Source organism: Accipiter gentilis, chromosome 19 (genome assembly GCF_929443795.1).
Source record: "Accipiter gentilis chromosome 19, bAccGen1.1, whole genome shotgun sequence".
Taxonomy (NCBI): Eukaryota; Metazoa; Chordata; class Aves; order Accipitriformes; family Accipitridae; genus Astur; species Astur gentilis.
Window position 1 is genome coordinate 1 of NC_064898.1, and position 24,195 is coordinate 24,195.

The window sequence follows — 24,195 nt, forward strand, 5'->3', positions numbered from 1 at the left end:
GGAGGAAAACAAAAAACCACTACCGCTCATCTATTCAATTGGAAAGCTTATTACCTGCACCTTCCAAAGCAACAGGCTACAGGAACACTGAATGCAAAGTAAACCAGACCCATCTGGAATAATCTGACCTCTCAGCTCCAAGTTACACATCTTTCATTTTGTATTTGAAGGGATTAACAGCATTTGGATGCACAGAAACTGTCTTTACAGTGATGTCTGCAGACCTCCGAGTCATAAGTTAAAAATGTCTTCCTAAATTATAACAGTATTAGCACTTCCTCTGAAAGGAGTGAAAAAAACACAACCAGGGAAGGAGGAAGTGACACAACACCAAGGTTTTTTGTCCCAGAGATAACAAAATCCTGAGAGAACAAGATGCTTGTGCTATCAGAATAAAAATCCCCAAAGAATCAAAACAGTTTACCTTTCCCTTGGAAAAGTTACCTTTGAGTCAAGATCTGCTCTTTTTCTCTCCCAAGCATGAAATCTCTCTTCAGCTTAAGACTCTCTTCTACTGCAGTAGAAATTTAGTGCACGTGCTGGAACCTGGACAGAATCTTATTTAAAAAAACAAACAATACAATAGTACTACAGTGGCCAGAAATCTTTTACATATTCTGATGAAAAGACTCAACTTATTTCTAGGAAATAAAGTGTTTGGGGCCAAAGCCAACGCATGATGGTCATGTAAGGTTAAATTTTTATTAATTTTTTTTTTTTTTTTTAAATTGATATATTGAAAAAAGCTGGAGAAGGAAGCGGGGACAGAAAGGAAAAACCATTCAGGGAGTCAGTGGTATAGACTGTCAGCACGCAATCTAAATATTGTAACTGCAGATCACATAGTCAGAACAAGCCAGTCAAAAGTAGCACCCTCCCTGGGAGAGGGGTGGGAGTCTCTCTCCCCTTGTCTTTCAAGCCAAGACCCAACTAGCAGAAGGCAGCTTTTCTGTCAGATAAAGCAAGGCAAAAGGATCATGTACAGCAACTTCCTTGCAGCCTCTTGCTCCTGAGCACCCTTCTTCACCTCTTTCTTTCTTTCTTTCTTCTGGTGATGGGGAGGTAAAGCATGTTCTGGTTCCTGTGAGCCCATACTGCTTGTCCCTATAGTCACAGCAGGCACCTGTGATTCCTCTCCGAAGACATTTACGCATAGAAATCAGTTGAGTGGTGTGTTACGGAAGCATAAGCTGCAGTGGACGTGATTTTGAATCAGTTATTGTTTTGCCCATCATGACAAAATAAAACCAGCAATTTCTTACTTTATAGAAATCCTCCTAAAGTAGTAGTTGCCCCCAGTCGCTGTCAAGTTTTTGTATCACAGGAGAACAAATGCAGCCAAAAGAACATTTTCTCTAAAATGACCACTCCGAACTGCACAAGCAGGCAGGCACAGGCCGCTGCCAATTTAATTAAGCGTATGTACACAGCACCACTTAGTGGTGCAAGCGGAGTCACCGCTGATAGGAATGAGAAGCTTGAACACCAACCTTCCCTCCCCGGCCCCCTGGACACTGCAGCCTGATCTTGACAAATTGACCGCCTGGATAAAAAAAGCTATCTGGCAACTAAAAAGATCCATTGTACTTTTCTGCTCAGTACACCTAAAGATACAGATTCACCCTCGAAATCTCGGCCAATTTCTTGAATACCACCAACACTCAGAACAGGTTTCAAATGGCAACGTGGCAGGACAAAGTAATAAATACTTATCCTTAAGTCTGCTAACTTTCTAAACCTTTGCCTAGACCTTAAGGAAATGTAAAAACAAACAAACTACTGCAAAGTTCAATACGCAATCCACGCAAAGTTAAGGCTATCAAGTAGGAACTGGATTACGAGTATAAATCATGCAACAGCTACTCTATGACATGGATGTCCTGAACAGATCATCCTCTACAGTTTAAGTCCAAGGTACAAACCCATCAGCACCTCCTTCCCTCTCTGTATCGCTGTGGTTACCTGCTCTGCGCCCAGAGCCAAAAAGAGTCCCGACGTTGGAGTTACTGTTCCTTTTATGCCCACCCCCCATACTTCTTTCCCGACGGAGAGGTGATGCACCTGATTTGAGGTGGAGTGCAGACAACCTTCTCATCTAGTGCTGGGCAGTTTATTTGTCCCATAAACAAACCCCAGGAAAGAGAATGCACGGTTGGACGGGTGCACTTGAGGTTTTGACCACGCGGTAGCACCGTTAACTGCTGAAAGAGCAGGACTCTCTGCCGCTCCGTGTCCATGTCACGACTGCCCTCACGTCCCCAGTCTGCACCCAGCTCCTCCAGGGTGTGCAGAGGGGTTTCCAGCCCTGGCTCAGCAGGCGTCCACATAAGATCCCCCAGCCAAGAGGGGGGTGTATGCTCACCTGCCACATCGATACCGTGGGTACATTAAAAGCCACCCCGCAACTCTTTCCCCAGAAGTGACTGGGGGAGGCTTTTCAGTCATCTGGCTGTAAACCCCCTCCCCCTCAGGGAGACCAACATCCAGGCATGCCTTGCTCTAACTCCCCAAATCCACTGCCCTCCGAGGAATAAAAGGCGTCTGGGCCACTCCCCCGGCTCTAATCTGCAGATATGCCTGGCTTCCCAGAAGTAGGCTGAGAAAGCCAGCATTAAGGCACTCCTTCCCACGCCCAGATCCACAAAATCCTCAGAGAAAAGAAGAAAAATAGCCACTTCACCGCAGCAGGAAGTAAATGGACTTGGGGGACACAGGAGGCCAGTTCTCCCGGGGTCAATGGAAAGGAGGGCTAGATGCAACGTATCTGAGGATTTTCCATGTGCACAGCTGAAACAGCCATGCCTCAAGCAGGGATGCGTCCCATTTATGGCAGTTCCTCCCCACTTCTCATCCCCAAAAGACAAACTCGGGCCTCTGCCTTCTCCGTGTGTAGCTCCCCACTCCCTTCAGCATGGAGCTGCGAGGCTCTGGGTTTGTGGAGAACCACAGGTGGGAAACCGAGGCTACTAATGGTGACCACAGAGAACAGACCGGCTCGGAGGGGGCGAGGAGGGCTGATGCACAATTTCTACGTTTGAATTTGTTGGGAACTTGGTGGGAGTCACAGGCTTGCAAGCCACAACCCCAGCTATCCAGGACATGGGCTTCCCAAGATCACAAACCTCAGGGGACGGGGACGGGGACGGCGCCTGCGCCGGCGAGCGAACGCCGGGCTGCCCCAACGCGAAGCACGGCGCATGCGCCCAGGAGGCGCATCCGCACGGCTGGTCGGGGAGCGGGCGCAGCGGGAAGCCCGCGGAAAACCACGCGAAACCGGCAACGCTCCTGAGTCTGACCTGGTCGGACTACGCCGCGCCCGAGAGCCGCGCTGCTGCCCGGCTGCCGAGTCCGCGAAAACTACAGCTCCCGGCATGCCCCGGGAGGCAGCCTGCCCCGCTGCCTGACGCCGAGGGGACGCCGCTTCCGTTCCCCCCCACCTCCCCACGCCGGCGCAGCAGCAGTTCCCGCCGAGCCCCCAGCGCCGCTCCGGGTAGCTCCGGCACGGCGCGGCCCCGCTGCCGCTCCGTGCGTGCAACATGGACCCCGCCGTCCTCCTCGGGGCTTTCCCCGGGACCCGCCGGCCGACTGCGCAGCCCCGCCACGGGGCCCGGTGAGCCCCCCCGCACGCCCGTTCTCTCAGCCGCCCTGTCAGCGCCCCCCCCCACCCCCGCGCGCCCGTTCTCTCAGCCGCCCTGTCAGCGCCCCCCCCCCACCCCCGCGCGCCCGTTCTCTCAGCCGCCCTGTCAGCACCCCCCCCACCCCCGCGCGCCCGTTCTCTCAGCCGCCCTGTCAGCGCCCCGCGCCCCCCCCCACCCCCGCGCGCCCGTTCTCTCAGCCGCCCTGTCAGCGCCCCCCCCCACCCCCGCGCGCCCCGTTCTCTCAGCCGCCCTGTCAGCGCCCCCCCCACCCCCGCGCGCCCGTTCTCTCAGCCGCCCTGTCAGCGCCCCACCGCCACCCCCACCCCCCGCGCGCACGTTCTCTCAGCCGCCCTGTCAGCGCCCCACCCCCCACCCCCGCGCGCCCGTTCTCTCAGCCGCCCTGTCAGCGCCCCCCCCCCCACCCCCGCGCGCACGTTCTCTCAGCCGCCCTGACAGCGCCCCGCCCCCCCCCCCCCCGCGCGCCCGTTCTCTCAGCCGCCCTGTCAGCGCCCCCACCCCCCACCCCCGCGCGCACGTTCTCTCAGCCGCCCTGTCAGCGCCCCCCCCCCCACCCCCGCGCGCACGTTCTCTCAGCCGCCCTGACAGCGCCCCGCCCCCCACCCCCCGCGCGCACGTTCTCTCAGCCGCCCTGTGAGCCCCCAGGGCTCCCCCCCGGCCTCGGCACAGGCGGCCCCCACCTCCCCCGGGCCACCCCCGCCTCCGACGTTCGCCGGTACCGAGGGGTGACCGGCCCCGCTCACCTTCTCCCTCGGGGCAGCCGCAGCCCGGTCACTGCTCAGCTCCGCTCCTGCCTGGGCTCCCGGCGGCCCCTCCCCTTGCCAGGGAGGGGGCGTCGCCATCAGCCTCTCACTGCCCGCACCTGCGGCTCCTCCAGCCCCGGCCCGCAGCTGTGGTACCGAAACCCGCAACCAAACCCCTCACCACCAAGGTGAAGTGAAGCAGCAGGCACTGCCTTGACTGAGTGACAGATGTCAAGAGTCATCTGATGTGGAAGAGGTGTTAACTGGGGTCAAAATACAGATTTTATTACCCGTCTGATTTTAGTTCTAAGACTTGGCGATTGCCAGGTATCATCTTTTCGATTTCCCCAGGTCCACCCGCGAGCGAGGCCACAAGGGAGATTTCTTCCAGAGAGAGGATAGAGTTATTAAGTCTCAAGACCACGATTTGCTTTTCTCCTTCATGAAGAGGTGAGTGGATCATATAGCATCACTAGTCACCCAAGCAGTTAAGCCTGAACTTTTCACCTGTCCTTTAATGCCGTCAACTCCAAGCTAAATTTTTCCCGTTATTAAGAGGGGACCAAAGATCATGTGAAGTATTATTATCCTTTCTACAAATACACCCCCATCTTAGAGCTTTAGCTACTAGAGAAGGTCTTGGGAGTTTGGGGTCAGAGGAGCTAGCTGCAAGTACAAACTTTCATACAGCTCTGTTTAGGATGTGTGATGCTTCTCTGGTTGTCTAAACCGGTCTAAATTTCCACAGATGGTCCCGACTCTGGGTGGCTCTAACAAGGATCCTGGAACTCCAGTAAGTTCTAAACATCGTTTTATATTTTAAACATGATCCCAAGTTCCTTTTTGCACTTGTCTCTACGGTTTTGGCAGCTGACAGCCCCGAGGGGTGCTTGTACAAGTTTCTCCCGAAGGGCGAGTAAATTAATTCTTTTGTCCGTGAGGTGGATGGTTTGGTAACGTTATAATTCACAACGCTATAATTCCTTCTTTCAAATTTAAAAAAAATAATTGCCTTTTAAATCCATCCAATTTAATCTGCTAAAATGATTCTCATTGTTCTACCTCTTTTCTCAAGTTTTGGTTAAATTCAATGTCAGTATTCTCCACGGAACTAGATTTTCATCTGACTTTGGAATCGGAAAGGCAGGCTGTTACCGAGGTTAAATTCTGTGTCTTTACAAAACTTTGAATCAGTTACAAAACTAGATTTTTTTTTTAATTCAAATTACAAAACCGGTTAATATCAAGATGAATAGCTCAAACAATAATTGTTTCATTTTGTTTATCTCATGTTTAGAACCCCTCAAAAAAAACCCACATACACCCTCTAAACACACAAAAAGATTATTGCCCTCGACAATATTCCTAATAGCAACCCCAACATTATAAATTTTACACAACTGTTTTCCCAAATAGATAACGTGAAACTTACTTATAGATTTTCCGTTTTAAAGGGACAGTTTCTTTAGACTTCCAGTTTCTTGTTGGGTGCTTTCTTTATTCTCGAATAATGAAGCCAAGGTTCTTCTCCCAGACCTTTACTGCTACAAGTGTTGTTAAAATGACTCGATACGGTCCTTTCCACTTCTCGGTGATTTTATATATATTCAGTCTCCTGGTCGGAAGGGATGCGCTGCTACGTCCAGTTCTAAGGGTCCAGCTGTGGAGACATACTGACAAAGTTCTTGAAAAGAATTGCTTAAAGAAATCATAACACCTTTTAAAAACATATCTCCAAAGGCACTCAAGATACTCAGAACACAGGACTCTTGATATGGTCTTTCGTACAACATTTCCTAAAGACTTGACTTTTCTTTCTCTTCTGGCTATACTTCGATTCTTAATAGAGCCACGGGTAACGCTTTAACCCACGTGAGGAGTGAGGTTTCCTGACAAATTTTACTCGACAGTTGCTTAAGGATATAGTTCATTCTCTCTTTCTCTCTCTCTGCCCACACACTTGCTTGTGGTCTATGTAGGGTGTGATAGTCTCAATCCATAGATAATACATGGCTCAACTTGTCTCATAATCTTTGCTATAAAATGAGGGCCATTGTCAGATGACATTCTTACAGGCACCCCATATTTTGGTATTATCTCTTTGAGCAAGACTTTGACTACTTCCCTTGCTTTGTTGGTGCGACAAGGGAAAGCCTTGGGCCGCCCAGTAAAGATATCAACTAAAACTAGGACATATCCTTATTTTCAAGGCAATTCTATAAAATCAATTTGCTAATATTCTTCTTCTAAAAAATTTCCTTATTTAATAATCCCAAAGATGATCTTATTACTGGTTCGGGGATAAATTTACATACACATTTCACGTCCACTTATAATTGTTTAAACAATCTTTGTCATATTTCGCTTTCTGTTTCCCAGTATACTCTGTGATGTTCAATGGGGCAATTTCTCTTATTATTGTGGGTGGGTGGGACTATTATTCGACCTGTCGGTGTTACAGCCTATCCTGTTTCATTTTGTTAGCCTGCAATCTAATAATTAATTCTTCATCTTTTTCATTATAATTTGGAGTTTCTTTAGGCAATTTTATACCTTTCTCTGGAACTAGTGCTAGGATGCCTTTTTCTGCAGCCTCTTCAGCAGCTTTATCAGCCAGTCGGTTACCTGCGTTAGGACCGGTCTTACCTAACGGATGTGCTTTACAGTGCATCATCGTGACTGCTGTTGGTTTTTGAATGCTTTCTAACAATTTCAGTATTTGTTGTGCGTGCTGAACGGCGGTGCCTGGTGCAGGTAACAGTCCTCTTTCTCCCCGTATCGCTCCATGCGCACGTACCACTCCAAAAGCATACTTTGAGTCTGTCCAAGTGTTGACTCGCTTTCCTTGACTTAGTTCCAGAGCTCGAGTAAGAGCTATCAATTCAGCCTTTTGGGCAGAGATCATCGAAGGCAAAGTTGGCAACGCAAGTACCTCCTCAGTAGTTATTGTCTATCTCGATAAAACGTTGTCCTTCACAGATGGAACCGCTTCCGTCGGCATATAGTTCCCAATCTGTTTCTTCTAGTGGCACACCTCAGAGATCCAGTCAGCTGGAGTAAACTCTTTCGATTGCCTGCAAGCAGTCACGTTCCAGTTCTCCTTTAACTCGGTCAGTTGTTGAAAACGCAACGGGGTTAACGGCGGTAGTAGTTTTTAGGTAAACATCATCTTGTTCCAGCAACAACACCACTTGGTATTTCAGCATTCTGCTAGGGGATAACCAGTGCCCCCCTTTCCGTTTTAGCACAACAGTTATCATATGGGAAACGTACAGTAATCCTTTCTGCTCAGGCGAACTTACGAGCTTCCTGGATCAGTAGCACAGTTGCAGCGACGGCTCTCGGACGACCAGAGCATCCCAGACTCACGTTATCCAATCGCTTCGAGAAGTAGGCCACAGCTCGCCCACTTGGCCCTAAATATTGGGCCAGGATACCCAGAGCTCTACCTCGTCTTTCACGAGCAAAAAGTTCAAGTGTCTCTCGTGAGATCTGGCAGACGCTAGGGCTGGCACCCCTGTTACAGCCTGTTTCAATTCTTGGAAGGTAGCTTTCTCGGCATCGGTCCAATCCGTCGTTTGAGGTTTTGAGCTGCTCCTGTAAAGGTCAGGCCAGCAAGCCACAATTTATAATCTACAGGTGACACCACTCGACCATTCCCGGAAATGCTTGTCATTCATTTTTTTTAGTCTTAGGTTCGGGGAGACGACACATTGCCTCTTTTCTCTCAGTTCCCAATTGTCTCTGTCCTTTTAGGATTTTAAAACTCAACTTTAAGTTTCTTCTTTCTGGGTTATTTGGGTTTTTTTCTTTTGACACTCGATATCTACTGATTCCCAAAAAGTTCAAAAAGTTAAGAGTTAACTTTGTGCATTGTTCTTCCGTCTCAGCTACCATTAACAGATCGTCCATATATTTCAGCAAGATTTCTTGATTATTTTCTTTCTTCCAAATCTCTAATTCTCGTGCCAACTGATTTCCAAAAATGGTAAGACTATTCTTAAAGCCTTGAGGCAAGACTGTCCACGTATATTGTGTTTTTCTCCCAGTCTCAGGATTTTCCCATTCCAAAGCAAAAACCTCTTGACTATTGGGATCCAAGGGAATACAGAAAAAGGCATCTTTTCGGTCCAACACTGTGAACCATTCTCATTTCTCCGTTAGGGCTGTTAACAAAGTATAAGGATTTGCTACGACCGGATGAATACCTTGTACTATTTGATTTATTGCTCTGAGGAGGTCTTGAACTAATCTATCATCTTTTTCATCAGCCTTTTAACAGGCAAGATCGGGGTATTATATCTGGATTCACATTCTATTAACAATTTGTATCTTAAAAATTTTTGTATTACCATTACTAACTCTTTCCGACTTTCCGGTTTTAGGGGGTATTGTTTCATTCTTACCGGATTCGATCCTGGCTTTAAATCAACTCTCACAGGTTCTGCTTTTTGGATTTACCGGGAACTTCCCAGTCCAGACGACTGGAATGACAGCATTACACTTGGACCGGTATAATCTTCTGCTTTCGGTAAACATCCTGTTAACAACAAAGCCGCTGCTTCGATACGTTTAGTTTCTGGAATTAAAATTTTAAGCTCTCCGTTTTTAAATTTAATTTCTGCCTCTAAGTTCTCAAATAGACCTCTCCTTAACAGGAGTTTAGGAGAATTTGGCACATACAAAAACTGCCGAGTGACCCACTGCTTTCCTAATTTCATTGTTAAAGATTTAAAGAAGGGTCTAGTTTCTCGTTCGCTTGTTGCACCAACACCACCAATTTCTTCAAAACTTAACTCTCCCTCTGAGGTATTTAAAACTGAAAAGGTGACTCTAGTGTCAACTCACATTCAATTTTCTGTTCTCCCAGTTTAGCTGTAACCAGAGGTTCTGCTGGGAGACTCCCCTCCGGTCCCCGCCCGATACGTTCACTTAAAAAGAACAAATCTACATATGGCACTTTATTCCATTTACTCTCTCTCCTACAAAACAACAGGAATTGCAATATAGTATTGTAACTCAAAGTTCTGTTTGTTTACCATTTTTCCTGCAGTTCACCCCAACGTGCCAATAAACATCCCAGCGGTGACGTTTCTGGTAACTTTTCATCAGCAGTTCTATTTCCTGCACTCTTATTCTTAAACAATTTTGCTAATGCCATTATACTTATATACATTCAAATACCAAATACCAAACAAATGCAAACGACAGCTGTCCCAAATAATACACAAAGTCCAACCCAGCAATAGCTTTCGCTTATGACTTACGGGCAGACGCCTAGGCTTCCAGTGCAGACGGCTACCCTCCAAGCCCCAACCCTGGGAAGCTTTCGCCGCGCCTCACGGGCAGGCTTTCCAAACAAATTCCAAAGAAGCAGCGCCTTACCTTTTTTCCAGGGAACGCTGCGAGGAGCTTTGCGTGTCGAGGGTGACGGTTCTCCCCGAGAATACCTCGGTGCCGGCCGGAGCTCGATCGACACGCCATCTCGTCCAGTCTCACTCGCAAGGTCCCATCTGGGTCGCCAAAACCGTTACCGAAATCCAGAATAAAACTCCTTAACGCCAACGTGAAGTTAAGAAGCAGGCGCTTTGTTTATCGCAGCGCTGGGGACACGGGGGATCGCTCCTCCAAAGGCGTGTCCCACTTAGTATCAAAATCCATCAGTTTTTACAGGCTTTTCCCGTCAGGTCATTGTTACCTAAGCTCCTTCCGTAAAAACGCATACTATGCTCGTTCTTAAATTTAACCGTTGTAACGATCGGTCCTGTGATTCTATAACCTTATCAATATTCTTATTTTAAAACAATCATTGGTCAGTGACACTTGGCTCTGCTGACTGGCATCGTCGATACTCAAATCGAGATGGGAAGGGTAAGGGGGTTTCCAAGCAGCAAACTGGTGTCCACGACGGTTTCCTTAGTTTCCTGAAACAGAACGTAGGAAAACCAGTAACTTCCTGGTGAGGTTTCTAGGGTTAGCTGTTTCAGACTTTAACAATATTACGGTTCCTAGCGTCACGCATAACACAGCTCCTAAAGTTTCTATGGCTACGTTTCAAACTTAACAATCCTATACGTTACGCTTCACAGTTTTACTTCTTAATCAAACCTAACTCTTCTATGTGATTAAATGTTGATTTCTTTACCAGAACATTTGCAACAGCTGGAGCCCAGCAGGAACAGGGGGGGCACGGCCCGACCCCCCCCCCAGCGCCTCACCTCCTCCTCCTCCCCTGGGCTCCCTCACAGCCCCTCGCCCCGTGCAGAGGGAGCGCAAACGCAGCCCGGAGGGCAAAGGGGCCGGCCGGCCAGCGTCTATTCAGTCAGTCGCGCGCCTATCGAGTCCTGCCAGCGAGTCTGCTCCGGGGCTCGGGGCGCCCCCCGGCGCTCCCCCTGCCCCTCGGACACCTCTGATAGCACATTTCCATACGTTCTGTATGGCACTTCGAAATATTTGGGTGGTTTTAATACTTTGTACCAGCCGTGGTTTGCTGCTAGGTGACTGTAAAAGTGAGATTTGGTAAATAATGGTTAGAAATCTTATACTAACGCTACAACTGAAACAACAGACAAAAGTATAGCCGAGCAATTAACTAGCAGAGGTAGGTACTCCTAAGTTTTGCAGTTCTTTGCTCTTATGACTAGATGTTCCCCTGTAAGCTAAATGGGAACAATGCTGAAACTGACCACATGCGATTGAAACTGCGTTAAGCTTCAAGATCAAAGAACAAGGACAAGAATAAAGACTTCGAGGACAGCCAGCAAGAACTTCAAATGGGTCGGTGGTCGCAAAAGCAGCCCTTCGTCTCAAATGGATCCTTCATTGCACGTGATCGGATGTAGGCAGTGCTATGATAATCGGTTGCCGTCGTTTTTATGTATATGTATACTCATCTGATTAATAAGCAATTAGTTATTCTATATAACCTGTTTGTGCTAAAGCTGTGGCACGCACACTAGGTGGAACTATCCCCCGTGCATCCGGCGCTGCAGTGAAGAACGCCTGCTTTCTAAAACTCCAAAACGAGTCTTAGGGAGTTTCGTCGACCGGCTTTTCAGTATCAGAGGTACAAGGGAGGAAAGGGAAAAAAAAAAAAAAAAAGGAAAAAAAAAAAAAAGCAGGGGTGTGGGAAAGAGAGGGGACCAGGGGACGGAGGGGGCAGGGAGGGACCGCAACACCGAAGAGGGGAGATGGGGCCCCGAGGGCCCGGGGCTCACCGCAGCTCTTGTTCTTGGCGCTGCCAAGAGACTTTGCCAGTTCAGCCGCTTCTTTCTCCTTCTCTCCTCCCTTCCTCTTCTGTAACTCCAGTCGCTTGGCTGTCCTCCGCATAACGGAACACGCGAGCCCCTCGCAGCTCTTGCGAGATGAGGCCTCCTAGACACGTAGCCTCGCTCGCTCGCTCGCTCGCTCACTACGTGGCTGTACCGCGCTGCTGGTCACGCATACAGACCCTGGCGGTCTGACCTGCTGTGGACTACGAGGAGGGATCCTCCCACACCCACAGAGGCAGGGTCCCTCTGGCCTGCAGCGGGAGGCAGCTGCCAGCCAGATGGCCTTCCGTTTCTTCTTCTTTACCTTTCTGTGGCCTCTCCAGCTTCAGCAGCTCCCGTCCACAGCCAGTAAGCGCTCCGCCTGTCCCTCTGCGCTCCCGTGCCGTGAGGAGAGGGAGGCCGGGCGGAGACAGGCCACGCGAGCCTGAGGCTGCTGCAGTCAGCGGCATCCCCGGGGACGAACGGACAACCCCGCTCACGGCGTGGCCTCTGGCAGAGGGAAAGAGGCAGCAGCGACCGTTATTACCGCAGCTCCACCCTGGCCGGAGCCCCTCCGTCCGCAGGGGCTTCCGCGGACGGACGCCACTCCTTCCCCGCGCCGCTGCTAACGGCACCCGCGTTAAGGGAGACTCGAGAACACCGGAGGGCCAGCTTGCCGCCCTCACGACAGGGCTCGGGGGCTGCCTGCGGCTGCAGCACAGGCTTCAGGGGAGGGGCTGCAGCTGGGGGCAGCCGCAGGGGCCGAGCGGGGCTGGGGAAAGGCGGCGGGGGAGCTCCGGCGACTCGGGGAGGCGCCCGCTGGCCGCGCCTGGGGGTGCCCGCCTCCGACCCCTCTTCCCTTCTGTCGGCTCTCGGGGACCTGCCCGGCGCTGCCCTGGCCCGGCTCGCCTCCGGCGGACCGGGAGCCTGCCGCGGCGGCCGCTTCGCAGCTTCCCGTCCCGCCGGCCCCGGGCGGCCAGCGGGCAGGAGGCACCCGCCGCCGCGGCCGCCGCCGCACCCGCCGGAGGGGATCGCTCGCCTCACCCGCGGTCCCGGCGCTCGCCCGCGGGGCGGCAGTGGCGTTTCCTTACCGGGAGGAAGGAAGCAACGAGCGCGGCGGCACTTTCCCCCGGGGCCGCACTGCCGGTACCGTCGGACGGCACGTGCAGGACCGGGGCAGCCCCGCGCACTCGCAGCCTCCGAGCTGCAGTACCGAACATTGGGCCGCGGGGTGGCAGCGGCGAGGGCTTGGCAGAACGCGGCAGCGCGCATGCGCGGCACCCCAGCTGCAGTACCGGACTTTGGTCCTTAGGTGGCGAAAGAGAGCGCTGGCGCAAGGGGCCGCCACCGCGCATGCGCGGCTCCCAAGCTGCTGTACCGTGGTTTGGTAGCCAGGCAACAGGCAGAGAGCCGTAAACCGCGCCTCCGCGCATGCGCGTTTGCCGAGGCGTCGTGTCGCGATTTGGTTGCCTGGCAACAGCGGCGAGCGCCGTAAACGACGCTGGGCGCATGCGCGGATGCCAGGCGGCCGTAACGCGTCCTGGTTGCTAGGCAGCAGCAAGCGCGCCGTACAGGGCGCAGCGCGCATGCGCGGCTGCCCAGCTGCGCTTCAGTTGCCAGGCAACAGCGGCTAGCAACGTCTATGTGCCAGTGCGCATGCGCACCAGCAGGAGCCCACCGACTCACGCCACCGCGCATGCGCGCCTCCCCAACGCCAGTTCCCACCTTCGCTCCCCGGGCAGCAGAATCCGCATCCCCGCAACGATCCTCTTCTGAGCGTCAGCTGCGTGAGGGACGACTGACAGCTCAGCCCAGTAGAGACCAGCCGCAGGCGGCAACTCCTTGCTGGGGGCACAGGGCTGACGTCGCCCTGCCCTCTCCCCACTCGCAGCCCGGGCACTCCTCTTCATCGCCTCCCTTCCAAAAAGCACCCGAGCGGCTGGAGCGTTTACAGCAGTCAAGTGCAAGGAACAGACAATTCGGGCGGCCGCTTCTGTCCCTGCCCCCCCACCCCGTTATCTAGAGAGGAGAAGCAGCACAGGGAACCTGCAAATGGGGGGGGGGGGGCAAGGGGGGTGTCCCCTGGAGCAAGCCCCAGGGACTGCTGTATCCCTCTGCATGGGGCATCAGGGTTGCGGGAGCGACAGCAGCCGGGCAGCAGACGCTGGCGAGAGATTTACAACAAAAAATAACGCCTGGTTCAGGTGACAGCCTGAAGGCAGGCCACAAGAGACCCAAAGCTGCTTCGTGCCGGAGGGGCGGCTCTGTTCGGCAGGAAAGGCCGCGGCCCAGCGCACCAGATGCGAGCGGCCCACCTGCAAGCTAGCGATACCCCGGCGACCCTGGGGCTCGGTCGGGGTGGGCACCTCTGTGCTATCAGAACGCGGCTCTCCTAATCCTGCACGCACGCAAGGCTCCTTGCGGGGGGCTTGTCTCTTATCGAAGAGACGCTGCACGGTGTTACGTACCGCCCTGCCCTCCGGCGTTCAAAGTAATCAGACGTTGAGGCAGGGAAAGCAGAGAGGCCTGTCGGGATATTAGATGTCCTCAGCAGAGGACCACAGAGCCCTCGAGGTTCCATCTTTGCTCCCTACAGGAGCGTGGCTCCGCACTCCTTGCCGCTCCTGCCAGCAAGCGTCACAGTTGCCCTTTGCCGCCTGCAACACGGCCCCAGTACTGCCGCTTACAGAGCGAGAGGCGCTCGCTATAAAGCGGCGATGAAGAACAAGGACGGCCCGTCGAGATGGCAGGAGGAACACAGAGAGCCTCCAGCATTAGCCAGGCAGGGCTTGCAACTCACCTCGTGTCCTGGTTTAACGCCAGCCGGCAACGAAGGCCCACACGACCGCTCACTCGCTCCCCCGCCCCCAGCGGGACGGGGAGACAAGCGGAAGGGCAAAAGTGAGAAAACTTGTGGCTTGAAACAAAAACAGTTTAATCATCATGAAAAAGAAACAACAACAACTTGTAAGGAAAAGAAGAAGAACAAATGACAGAGAACAGGGTGCAGGCAGCACACCAGGGGTCTGGAGCCTGATGGATGATGGGGGGGTGGTGGTGTGGAATATGGAGGAAGGAAAGGAGGGAGGCAGGGCAGGAGATAGGAGAGCAGGGGGTGCAGTGGGAAACAACTCGCGGGGGTGTGCATGGGGGAGACACGGACCTAGTGGGGAGGGTAGGTGAGGGTACAAAGGTGCACGGGGGGGTACTAAAACCAGACGTGCTGCTTCACAGAAATACGGTCCCACCTGAATTCAGTAGTAAGGTTTCTTCTGCGCTTAAACATTAATCAGGCATTTAAAAGCTTCAGTAGACTTGCAAACTGAAACCTCTGACAATTTACGTAGTCTTCTAATTTCTGATATCCAGGATATGTGAAAATAACACTCTCAATTCAACAGTTTTCACCGAGAATGATATGTGTTAACCTAAATCACACAAAGTGAATAATATCATGTTAGCCATGTAGCCTTTATTAAGAGGTTGAAATTACCTTCTCGGGATCTTTTAAGCTTCTAAGCGTAAAATAATGAGTGTAGCTTACAGATGTGGAAGAGAAATCTTTTGGTATCATAACCAAAGTAGTCTTCTCCTCTATGAATGGCAACACAATCTGTAATACTGCATCGACACTTCAAAACCCATTCTGTCTCTCCCCTTTTGTCATCCAATGTTGTCTTTTAGATATTTCAAGAAATTCTTTCATTGTCTATCCCATAAAATGAGAAGTAGATTATTACGGAAGAGCTCCACAGATAAAAAAGTTAATGCATTAGACTAGCTGTGATATAAAAATTACTGGAGATATATTTATGTGTGATGTTCTGATGAATTATCTAGTTGTTTACAATTGCTAGGACTTCTCTCAGCGGTAAATCACTGGCAATGTGCACGAACACAAGAAACTCTTCACGGGGCACATTCATCCTTTATGCAGTTAAATGAAGTTTTTAAATCACAAAAAGATTTGGCTGTTACACAGTCTGTGTAAATTACGTGATAGTAACCCAAACCACAAGACCATGTCTCTCCTACTTTGCTCTGTTGCAGAAGAATCTCAGCTTGCAAAGCACATCAGTTTTCTGTAACACAGATAACCAGGGTTCACACAGTCAGACTTTTCAGTCAGAAGGCCACAGAAAGAATCATAAAGAGACCGAGTATCTTTTCCTTAAACATCCTGTTTACAGACAGCTATGCTACCTCCAAGTGCTATGAAAGTTACTTTCTCTAAAACTATCTTCCATTTAGTTTTCCTTTTTTTTTTTTTTTTTTTTTTTTTTTCCCCTTTTCTTCCCCTGAAAACAATCTTATAGCTTAATCCTTATAGGATTTTTTTCAAGTTTTGTTTTTTTCTAACGAGTATCAACACATGAACACTCTAAATAGTTTCAGGAAGGTCAGTATTTGCTACAGTTGCACTTGATCCAACATCCCACTTTTTTTTCCACCAAGCAAAGGAGTTCAACCAAGTTTCTTTCAAGAGCCATACAGGAGAAAGTACAGATTCTGCTCTGTCTGCTAACAAGCAGGCGAAGGAGCTGCTGCCGATTTGAAAACTGTAGAGGCTCTGCTGTGCCCATTTTGAACTGGGGAACAAAAATAGTATTTAGGTCCACTTTTTCTCATTTGCAAAGCAGATCCACTGCCTTGGGAGTCTGACCAGAATTACCTGGAACAAACATTCTTTTTGCCTAGGATCTGTTTGTTAGTTGAGAAAACAATCACTATGTCTCTGTGATAATATGACACGATTTCATCAAGACATTTCTGTCTCAAGGGGCCCAGTTGTATTTTATTTTCTAGTAACACAGCATCTATCCAATTCCGGTCCCTGACTTAAGAGGTGAGCAACATGCAATTTCTTCAATGTCTACTTATCACGGTGAGGAAGTCAACAAACCTCTTTTCACAGTTACAAGCACTTTTCAAAGACCTGACAGTTCCCTCAGGTCATCAACTGACCCTGAACAAGTTGCAAAAAGGATCAATAAATGCGAGAAAGACCTTTGGTATGAGGGAACCCAGACAAACCCGGTGCAGCAGCTTTCTTCCCTATTGATTGGAAGAGAATGCTGTTTGGCTGCTGCTTCTACGGATAATCCACAAATTATTTGCTATTCTTCTTAGCCAAAGGGCTAAGGCAGTGCCATCAGCAACTTCATAATAAACCCTGAAACAAGAAGCAGATATTACAGCTCCAAGTCTGAGGAAACAGCATCAATGATCAAGACAGCTCTAACATGGAAGGCCTGGTAAGTGGCAGTGGTATAAGGCACTAGCAATTTATCAGGGCTCTCTTTCAAATGCTGGCATTTTCTGTGACTTGGATTTTGCCTATTGGTATGAGATCATTACATCACCTATCACACAAGTGTAGCTTTGTTAACTTTCAAAGAAAAGCTGCTAGACAATATACAACACAAAGTTAGACAAGCGAGGGAAGTACACAGGGATTTCACAGGCAATCTGGAATCGGGCACCCGACTTGAATTCCCGGCTTTGAAAACCTCTCTCCAAATGACTTACCATCCTTTCACTAAGATCCAGCAGCAGTTCCCTCCTGTGCCTCATGCTCCTCTTTAGTCAGCCAAAGCCCACGGAGCTGCACTGTAAGCTTGAAGACGAGGATGCCAGCTGCGTGTCCTATTTCTGTCACCTAGTTTTTACGTACCGTTTCTTGCTAATCAAAAGGCCCAGTGATTCCTCCTCACACATCACACTGGAGTTAGTACGTCCAAGCATTATTTCTGCCGCGCTACATTTGCACGGATTAGCTGCTGAACCCTCCAGATGATGTACTGCTTTTCAAGAAGGGTGTAGTATAACTGGCGAGGGTCTACAGTAAGTCCAAGAGGGTGCTCAACGATGTACAGGAGTCTGACTTCAAAGCATAAATTGAAAAACAGCCGCTTAACCTAGAAAGGGCAATACTGAAGAGAAATAACAATGTTTAAACTCTAAAAGGTAGCTGTAAGGAAGAACTTTTGTGTGCATCCACTGCACACAGTTACACGGAATCATGGGGCTTAAATTACAACCTGAAAAACTTAGGGTATGTGGCAATCTTTGCAACAGTAGTAACAATTACAGGAAATGTTTAAGAATAAATTAGGCAAGCATTTGTCAAGAATGGTACAGAAAGTTGATCATTCACCTCTAGAATGAGAGCAACACTAGACTATCTTTAAAAGTTCTTCTTTCCCCACTGCTGTCCCTCTCCGTATTTCTACCCTCAAACACAAGCATCATCCTCAGCTCTGCACTTACAATTATATCTGCATATGCACATGTCTAGAGATGCACATTTATTTCTTCGTTACACAGGTGAAGGAGAGTACTCATAGGTAAGGCAATTTACATAAACAGCTTCTGAAAGTTAAACACCTCAGCTTCTTGCAAAACGTCAGCCCAACAGAACACCGGGAGCGGTATGTAAATCCTTATGCCAAAACTGCGTTCTCTTAAATCTTATGAAAACCATTTCTAACATAAAGCCTGACCTGACTGGTCTATTTTCTGACACTCCCCTTCTCTGTCATCAGGTACTCATTAGACAGTAAAACAACTGACGGGGCAAACACCATAACTAGCACAATAGCTGACTTCCGTAGCAGTTGCGTATCATGTCTGAAGAAATGTGAGTTTAGTAGGTGTACAGGTAGATACACATTCAGAAATGCACAAGAACTGAAAGGAGTAATCTGTAACCGGTAGACTAAGAACGCTGCAATAGCACGCAATGTAAATCAACATGCACCTATAGGGAAGGGAAGGGAAGTACAGAAACATTCTTCTGGATTTAAAAAAAAAAACAAAAAAACCCCGCAGCAATGGTAGGAAAAGGTACTTGGAACGTGCCACTTTCAGTCCACTGAAACAATGTCTGCAACAGCAGTAAGAACACTGGCAAACTACCTTCTCTGTTCCACAGGGCCTTGAAACCCATACGCATTGTCTGTTGCCAGTTGCTGTTAGGAAACAAAGGCACTGTGATCAGTAGAAGCGTGTAGAACACCAAAAATGAAACTTTTGAGTATGTCACATGCAAGATCCTCATTCTCCGTACAGTCTACAAGGTTACACAATTGTAAAATACTTTGTAAGAATGAGAATCCTGACGTTTGCCTTGGATTAAAAAAGTTTTTAAATTCCGCTTTGTTTTGAGGTTTTTCCCCCCCCAAGGGCTTAAAAATAAAAGCATCTTGGTAAAGTGATTTTCACACACTGCACAGACACAAGCAGTGTTTCTCCCACTGCGAGAGGAGTATCAAAATACTCTTATCTAATATGTTAGACAAGAGTGACCGAGGTCACAGGAGAATCTGTACTTTCCCACTGATTACAAGGAACGGGCCAGCTGCTTTGTGCCTCCTATGCAGCTGGAGCATGCAGTTGCCTGGTAACTTGTTCCGAGCTATTGCATCTTAATCACATATACACGTAGGAATACCAAGCTGACCGCTTAGGTTTATCAGCCAAAACAGTTTACAGCAACACAATAGTTTAGAGCAATTCAGGAAGTTTAACACTGAATTTAGGTATGTGCTTATATGGTTTGATGAACAGAGCTTCTATAAATGAAAGGGAAACAACAGAAGTTATTTACATGTGATTTCAGAGCATACAAAAGGTATAGTCTACAAACCAAGTATCAAGTACTAGCAATATTTACCTGTTCAAAGGGCATCATGTAATGTCTCAGACTCAACAAGCATAAACTGACAGACTGTTATGATTTGAAAATTTTAAAAAAGTTCCAATAGTGTGCCCAAAACGGAGGTGTTTCAGCGTTCAGGCTAGACTCCTTGTCTCCAGTAAATACACATCTTAATTCTAACACAGGATAAAAACTGATTTATAAATGTCCTCTTGTAAAAATGAAACCGTTCCAATCACCCTGTTCACTCCTGTTTAAGATATTAAATAGGGCAAATCAGAAGTAACTTGAACCAATCCCTCCCACCCAGCTATAAACCAGGACCATATACAGCCCCTTGCAGACTACACAAGACCCTGTCCCATTCCAGCCACATCATTAGCATAAGCTGTGCAAACCCATGCAAATCAACAGGTTTTTCAGGCATAAAAGCAGACTCCAACAGCAGTTAAGCCACTTCTTACAACTGACAATGTCATACTTCCATCCCTGATCATAGCACAAGAACAAAAGAGAATGGGTCTTTATTGTCCTTCATGAACTTGAGGGGCTGCAAGAAACCAGTGAAGTCACAAGCCTGGATTCTGTAACGTCGCTACCAGCATAATTTCCAGATCAAAGATCCGGCCTCCTGTTAAGATCATCAAACATAATTTTGAGTTCGGAGGACAGGTCATCACAACACTATGTTAGGTAGAGTATAAAACCTTATCATCAGATTCTCAGCTAGTTTAAGTCAATGTATTCTGTGTGTTCTGCTGAAGTCAATGAAACTAAACACACTATCACAGGAAAGAGGTATTTCAGCACGCCTCAGACCTGGAAAACTATCTTGAAAAATGCCCGTAACTTTTAACACAAATTCTCTGCACTTCCCACGATCTCTCAACAGCGAGCAGTAGTAAGACCCTAACAGTTACTTGCAACCTATTTCTTGCATAGCATTCATTTTTATTTTAATTTTAAAAGGGGCAACTAATACATAAGATTTTTGCAGCTACTCACAAAAATCAATAAGCAAAGACATTTGTTCCAAGATTTAAATTACTTGTACAATTTAAAAAAAACTATCAAAGCTCTGTAAAGTAAAATAGATACATTTACCTACTCATGTAGGAAACTACAGACAAACTTCAGGAAATGACCAAAGGTGCAGAGGATAGGCTAATAGGCTAAGGTAGAAAAATAACAACAACAAAAAAAAACAACCCAGGAGTTCTACAGAAAAATGAGTGAGCAGCCCACAGCACTGGCAGACAACAGATTTTTTTTATACCCACTTCCTCCACCCCTTCTTCCTATTCCCTCCCCCCCCCCCCCTTTTTTTTTTTTTAAGGGAAATAATTATTCTATTGTGAAACATATTGTCAGTGATGCAGTTGAAGCCAAAAGTTTACATGAGTTCAGGAGAGGATTAACCGAATTCTAAGACATGTGCCAACACAACTGCTATAAAAAGCATCTGCATCACGGTGAAATGCAAACAGCTACTCTGAGAACGACACATTATTATTCACTAAATTTGCCTTTGCCTTTTACCCTGTTGTATAGTTACTAATGTTGAAAAGAGTCACTGCTGTGCAAGAAACTAAAACTTACAGCGCTTCATGCTGGGAGAGAACTGTGGCCCATCAGCTCGCGGCTGTGAAGCCTTACAACTTAACACGTTGCAGCTGCACACCAACAAGTTCTGAGGTGGACTGCTGACTGTATTCAATAGTCACAGCTTAGGTAGGAGGATATGATAAACCTTACTTATTCGCCTTTAACCGATGCTCCAACTATGTTAAAGTCGTTCTTAAAGCAGGTTACTGGTTTGATTACCCTTCATACAAAATCCTCCTTCAAATGGAGGTTTCTCTTCTCTTCTTTTCAGATTTAAGGCATGAACAGAAACCACACCTGCATCATCACTGAAATCAGTGCCTATTTTTCAATAAACTTTAGCAGCATCAGAATTCGTCCTCAAGTACCGTTCATAAAGCAAATGCTTCATTCTTCAAAACTTTTTTCAGCAAAGGTTAGTAACGCTGTACCACAGACTCTCACACCCATTCACACATGTTCTTCCCGAGACTGTTACGCAGCTTAGTATTTTAAAAATCACCATCCTAACTGCATACCTGATACTACTGGTTCTCCCCTTTTTAAAGTCTGATGTTAAGGAAAAGCTGCAAGTCCTACAAAACCAGGCAGACTTGCTTGTTCTTGCCAAAGAGAAAAAGGTTAAGCATTATTAAAAAATAAGACTATTGCCTACCTTTAAGTATCCATAAAGCTATCAACATGAACCGTATGGTGGCTTGTTAGCACCAATACTTGTACACGGGCATGCAAAATGTCCTTCACTTAAATTCCAAACTCTATGAATTAATTGGTGGGCAATTCCCCAAGGATAAAACGTCTATCAAAAGCCAACAGTAAGCCAGAAATCTCTTTCCGTTTCATAGGGTAAAAAAAAAAAAATAAATACAGTGAATCCTGAAAAAAGAAATCGATATTAGACAGGGAACGCCTATATAGTTATAGGGCAAGTAATAAAACATTTAGTGTTTTGATTTTCTTCTTTTTATTTATGTCACCACAATAGTTAGACAAACATGGAAACATTTGCAACAGCAATACTTGGGTCACTTTAGAATCTTGGTAACACTGAAATACAGGTCAGCAAAAGCTAATGATGTGGGGAGGGGACTTTAGGTCTTCTTATTTTCATACACATTCACACACACACACACACATATATCTATACACACACGCGCACTCCACAACTCCAAAGAGCTATCTTACCTATGTCTGCCAGTAAACGGAAATAGTAGGCAGAAAGGAACCATATCCATACTAAGACAGTTAGCTGTGTCGTAAAACTGAAGATCACTGCAACCAGTGCCATCTTAAAGAAGAAGAAAAAAAAAAAAAAAAAAAAACCAACACCAAAAAACCTGAAAGGAACCATCGCTGTGCATGTCATAAGCATGAAGTTATTTTAACCTGGTGACTACTCTGCTCTATACTTTAAGCATCGTGAAGTTTTTATGTGTTTTTAAGGTCTAAGGTTACTATTTTAAATGACCTACTTGTAGTGGCAGCCCAAGTAGCATTCTGGAGAACACCACAGTGCCCACAACTTCTACAGGTCAGTGCAGTCTGATCAAGCACTACATTTCTAGGGGAGGAAAACAAAAAACCACTACCGCTCATCTATTCAATTGGAAAGCTTATTACCTGCACCTTCCAAAGCAACAGGCTACAGGAACACTGAATGCAAAGTAAACCAGACCCATCTGGAATAATCTGACCTCTCAGCTCCAAGTTACACATCTTTCATTTTGTATTTGAAGGGATTAACAGCATTTGGATGCACAGAAACTGTCTTTACAGTGATGTCTGCAGACCTCCGAGTCATAAGTTAAAAATGTCTTCCTAAATTATAACAGTATTAGCACTTCCTCTGAAAGGAGTGAAAAAAACACAACCAGGGAAGGAGGAAGTGACACAACACCAAGGTTTTTTGTCCCAGAGATAACAAAATCCTGAGAGAACAAGATGCTTGTGCTATCAGAATAAAAATCCCCAAAGAATCAAAACAGTTTACCTTTCCCTTGGAAAAGTTACCTTTGAGTCAAGATCTGCTCTTTTTCTCTCCCAAGCATGAAATCTCTCTTCAGCTTAAGACTCTCTTCTACTGCAGTAGAAATTTAGTGCACGTGCTGGAACCTGGACAGAATCTTATTTAAAAAAACAAACAATACAATAGTACTACAGTGGCCAGAAATCTTTTACATATTCTGATGAAAAGACTCAACTTATTTCTAGGAAATAAAGTGTTTGGGGCCAAAGCCAACGCATGATGGTCATGTAAGGTTAAATTTTTATTAATTTTTTTTTTTTTTTTAAATTGATATATTGAAAAAAGCTGGAGAAGGAAGCGGGGACAGAAAGGAAAAACCATTCAGGGAGTCAGTGGTATAGACTGTCAGCACGCAATCTAAATATTGTAACTGCAGGTCACATAGTCAGAACAAGCCAGTCAAAAGTAGCACCCTCCCTGGGAGAGGGGTGGGAGTCTCTCTCCCCTTGTCTTTCAAGCCAAGACCCAACTAGCAGAAGGCAGCTTTTCTGTCAGATAAAGCAAGGCAAAAGGATCATGTACAGCAACTTCCTTGCAGCCTCTTGCTCCTGAGCACCCTTCTTCACCTCTTTCTTTCTTTCTTTCTTCTGGTGATGGGGAGGTAAAGCATGTTCTGGTTCCTGTGAGCCCATACTGCTTGTCCCTATAGTCACAGCAGGCACCTGTGATTCCTCTCCGAAGACATTTACGCATAGAAATCAGTTGAGTGGTGTGTTACGGAAGCATAAGCTGCAGTGGACGTGATTTTGAATCAGTTATTGTTTTGCCCATCATGACAAAATAAAACCAGCAATTTCTTACTTTATAGAAATCCTCCTAAAGTAGTAGTTGCCCCCAGTCGCTGTCAAGTTTTTGTATCACAGGAGAACAAATGCAGCCAAAAGAACATTTTCTCTAAAATGACCACTCCGAACTGCACAAGCAGGCAGGCACAGGCCGCTGCCAATTTAATTAAGCGTATGTACACAGCACCACTTAGTGGTGCAAGCGGAGTCACCGCTGATAGGAATGAGAAGCTTGAACACCAACCTTCCCTCCCCGGCCCCCTGGACACTGCAGCCTGATCTTGACAAATTGACCGCCTGGATAAAGAAAGCTATCTGGCAACTAAAAAGATCCATTGTACTTTTCTGCTCAGTACACCTAAAGATACAGATTCACCCTCGAAATCTCGGCCAATTTCTTGAATACCACCAACACTCAGAACAGGTTTCAAATGGCAACGTGGCAGGACAAAGTAATAAATACTTATCCT

At 47.5% G+C, this 24,195-nt stretch overlaps 1 protein-coding gene across 7 annotated transcripts in view; it reads left to right on the forward strand.

The window, feature by feature from the left end:
• The first annotated feature begins 3,242 nt into the window (after nucleotides 1-3,242).
• Nucleotides 3,243-24,195, forward strand: part of LOC126048508 (uncharacterized) — a 95,358-nt gene continuing 74,405 nt past the window's right edge. For 3 of the 7 annotated variants that reach the window (XM_049823653.1, XM_049823652.1, XM_049823655.1), the window contains exons 1-3: nucleotides 3,243-3,610; nucleotides 4,751-4,849; nucleotides 5,148-5,192. In XM_049823653.1, the coding sequence (XP_049679610.1) occupies nucleotides 3,537-3,610; nucleotides 4,751-4,849; nucleotides 5,148-5,192 (218 nt within the window). In that variant the 5' untranslated portion in view covers nucleotides 3,243-3,536. Of the gene's footprint in view, nucleotides 3,611-4,750; nucleotides 4,850-5,147; nucleotides 5,193-6,999; nucleotides 8,931-9,452; nucleotides 10,045-10,547; nucleotides 11,483-24,195 lie in introns of those variants that run through there. The other 4 variants (XM_049823650.1, XM_049823656.1, XM_049823651.1 and 1 more) reach the window with 4 other exon arrangements.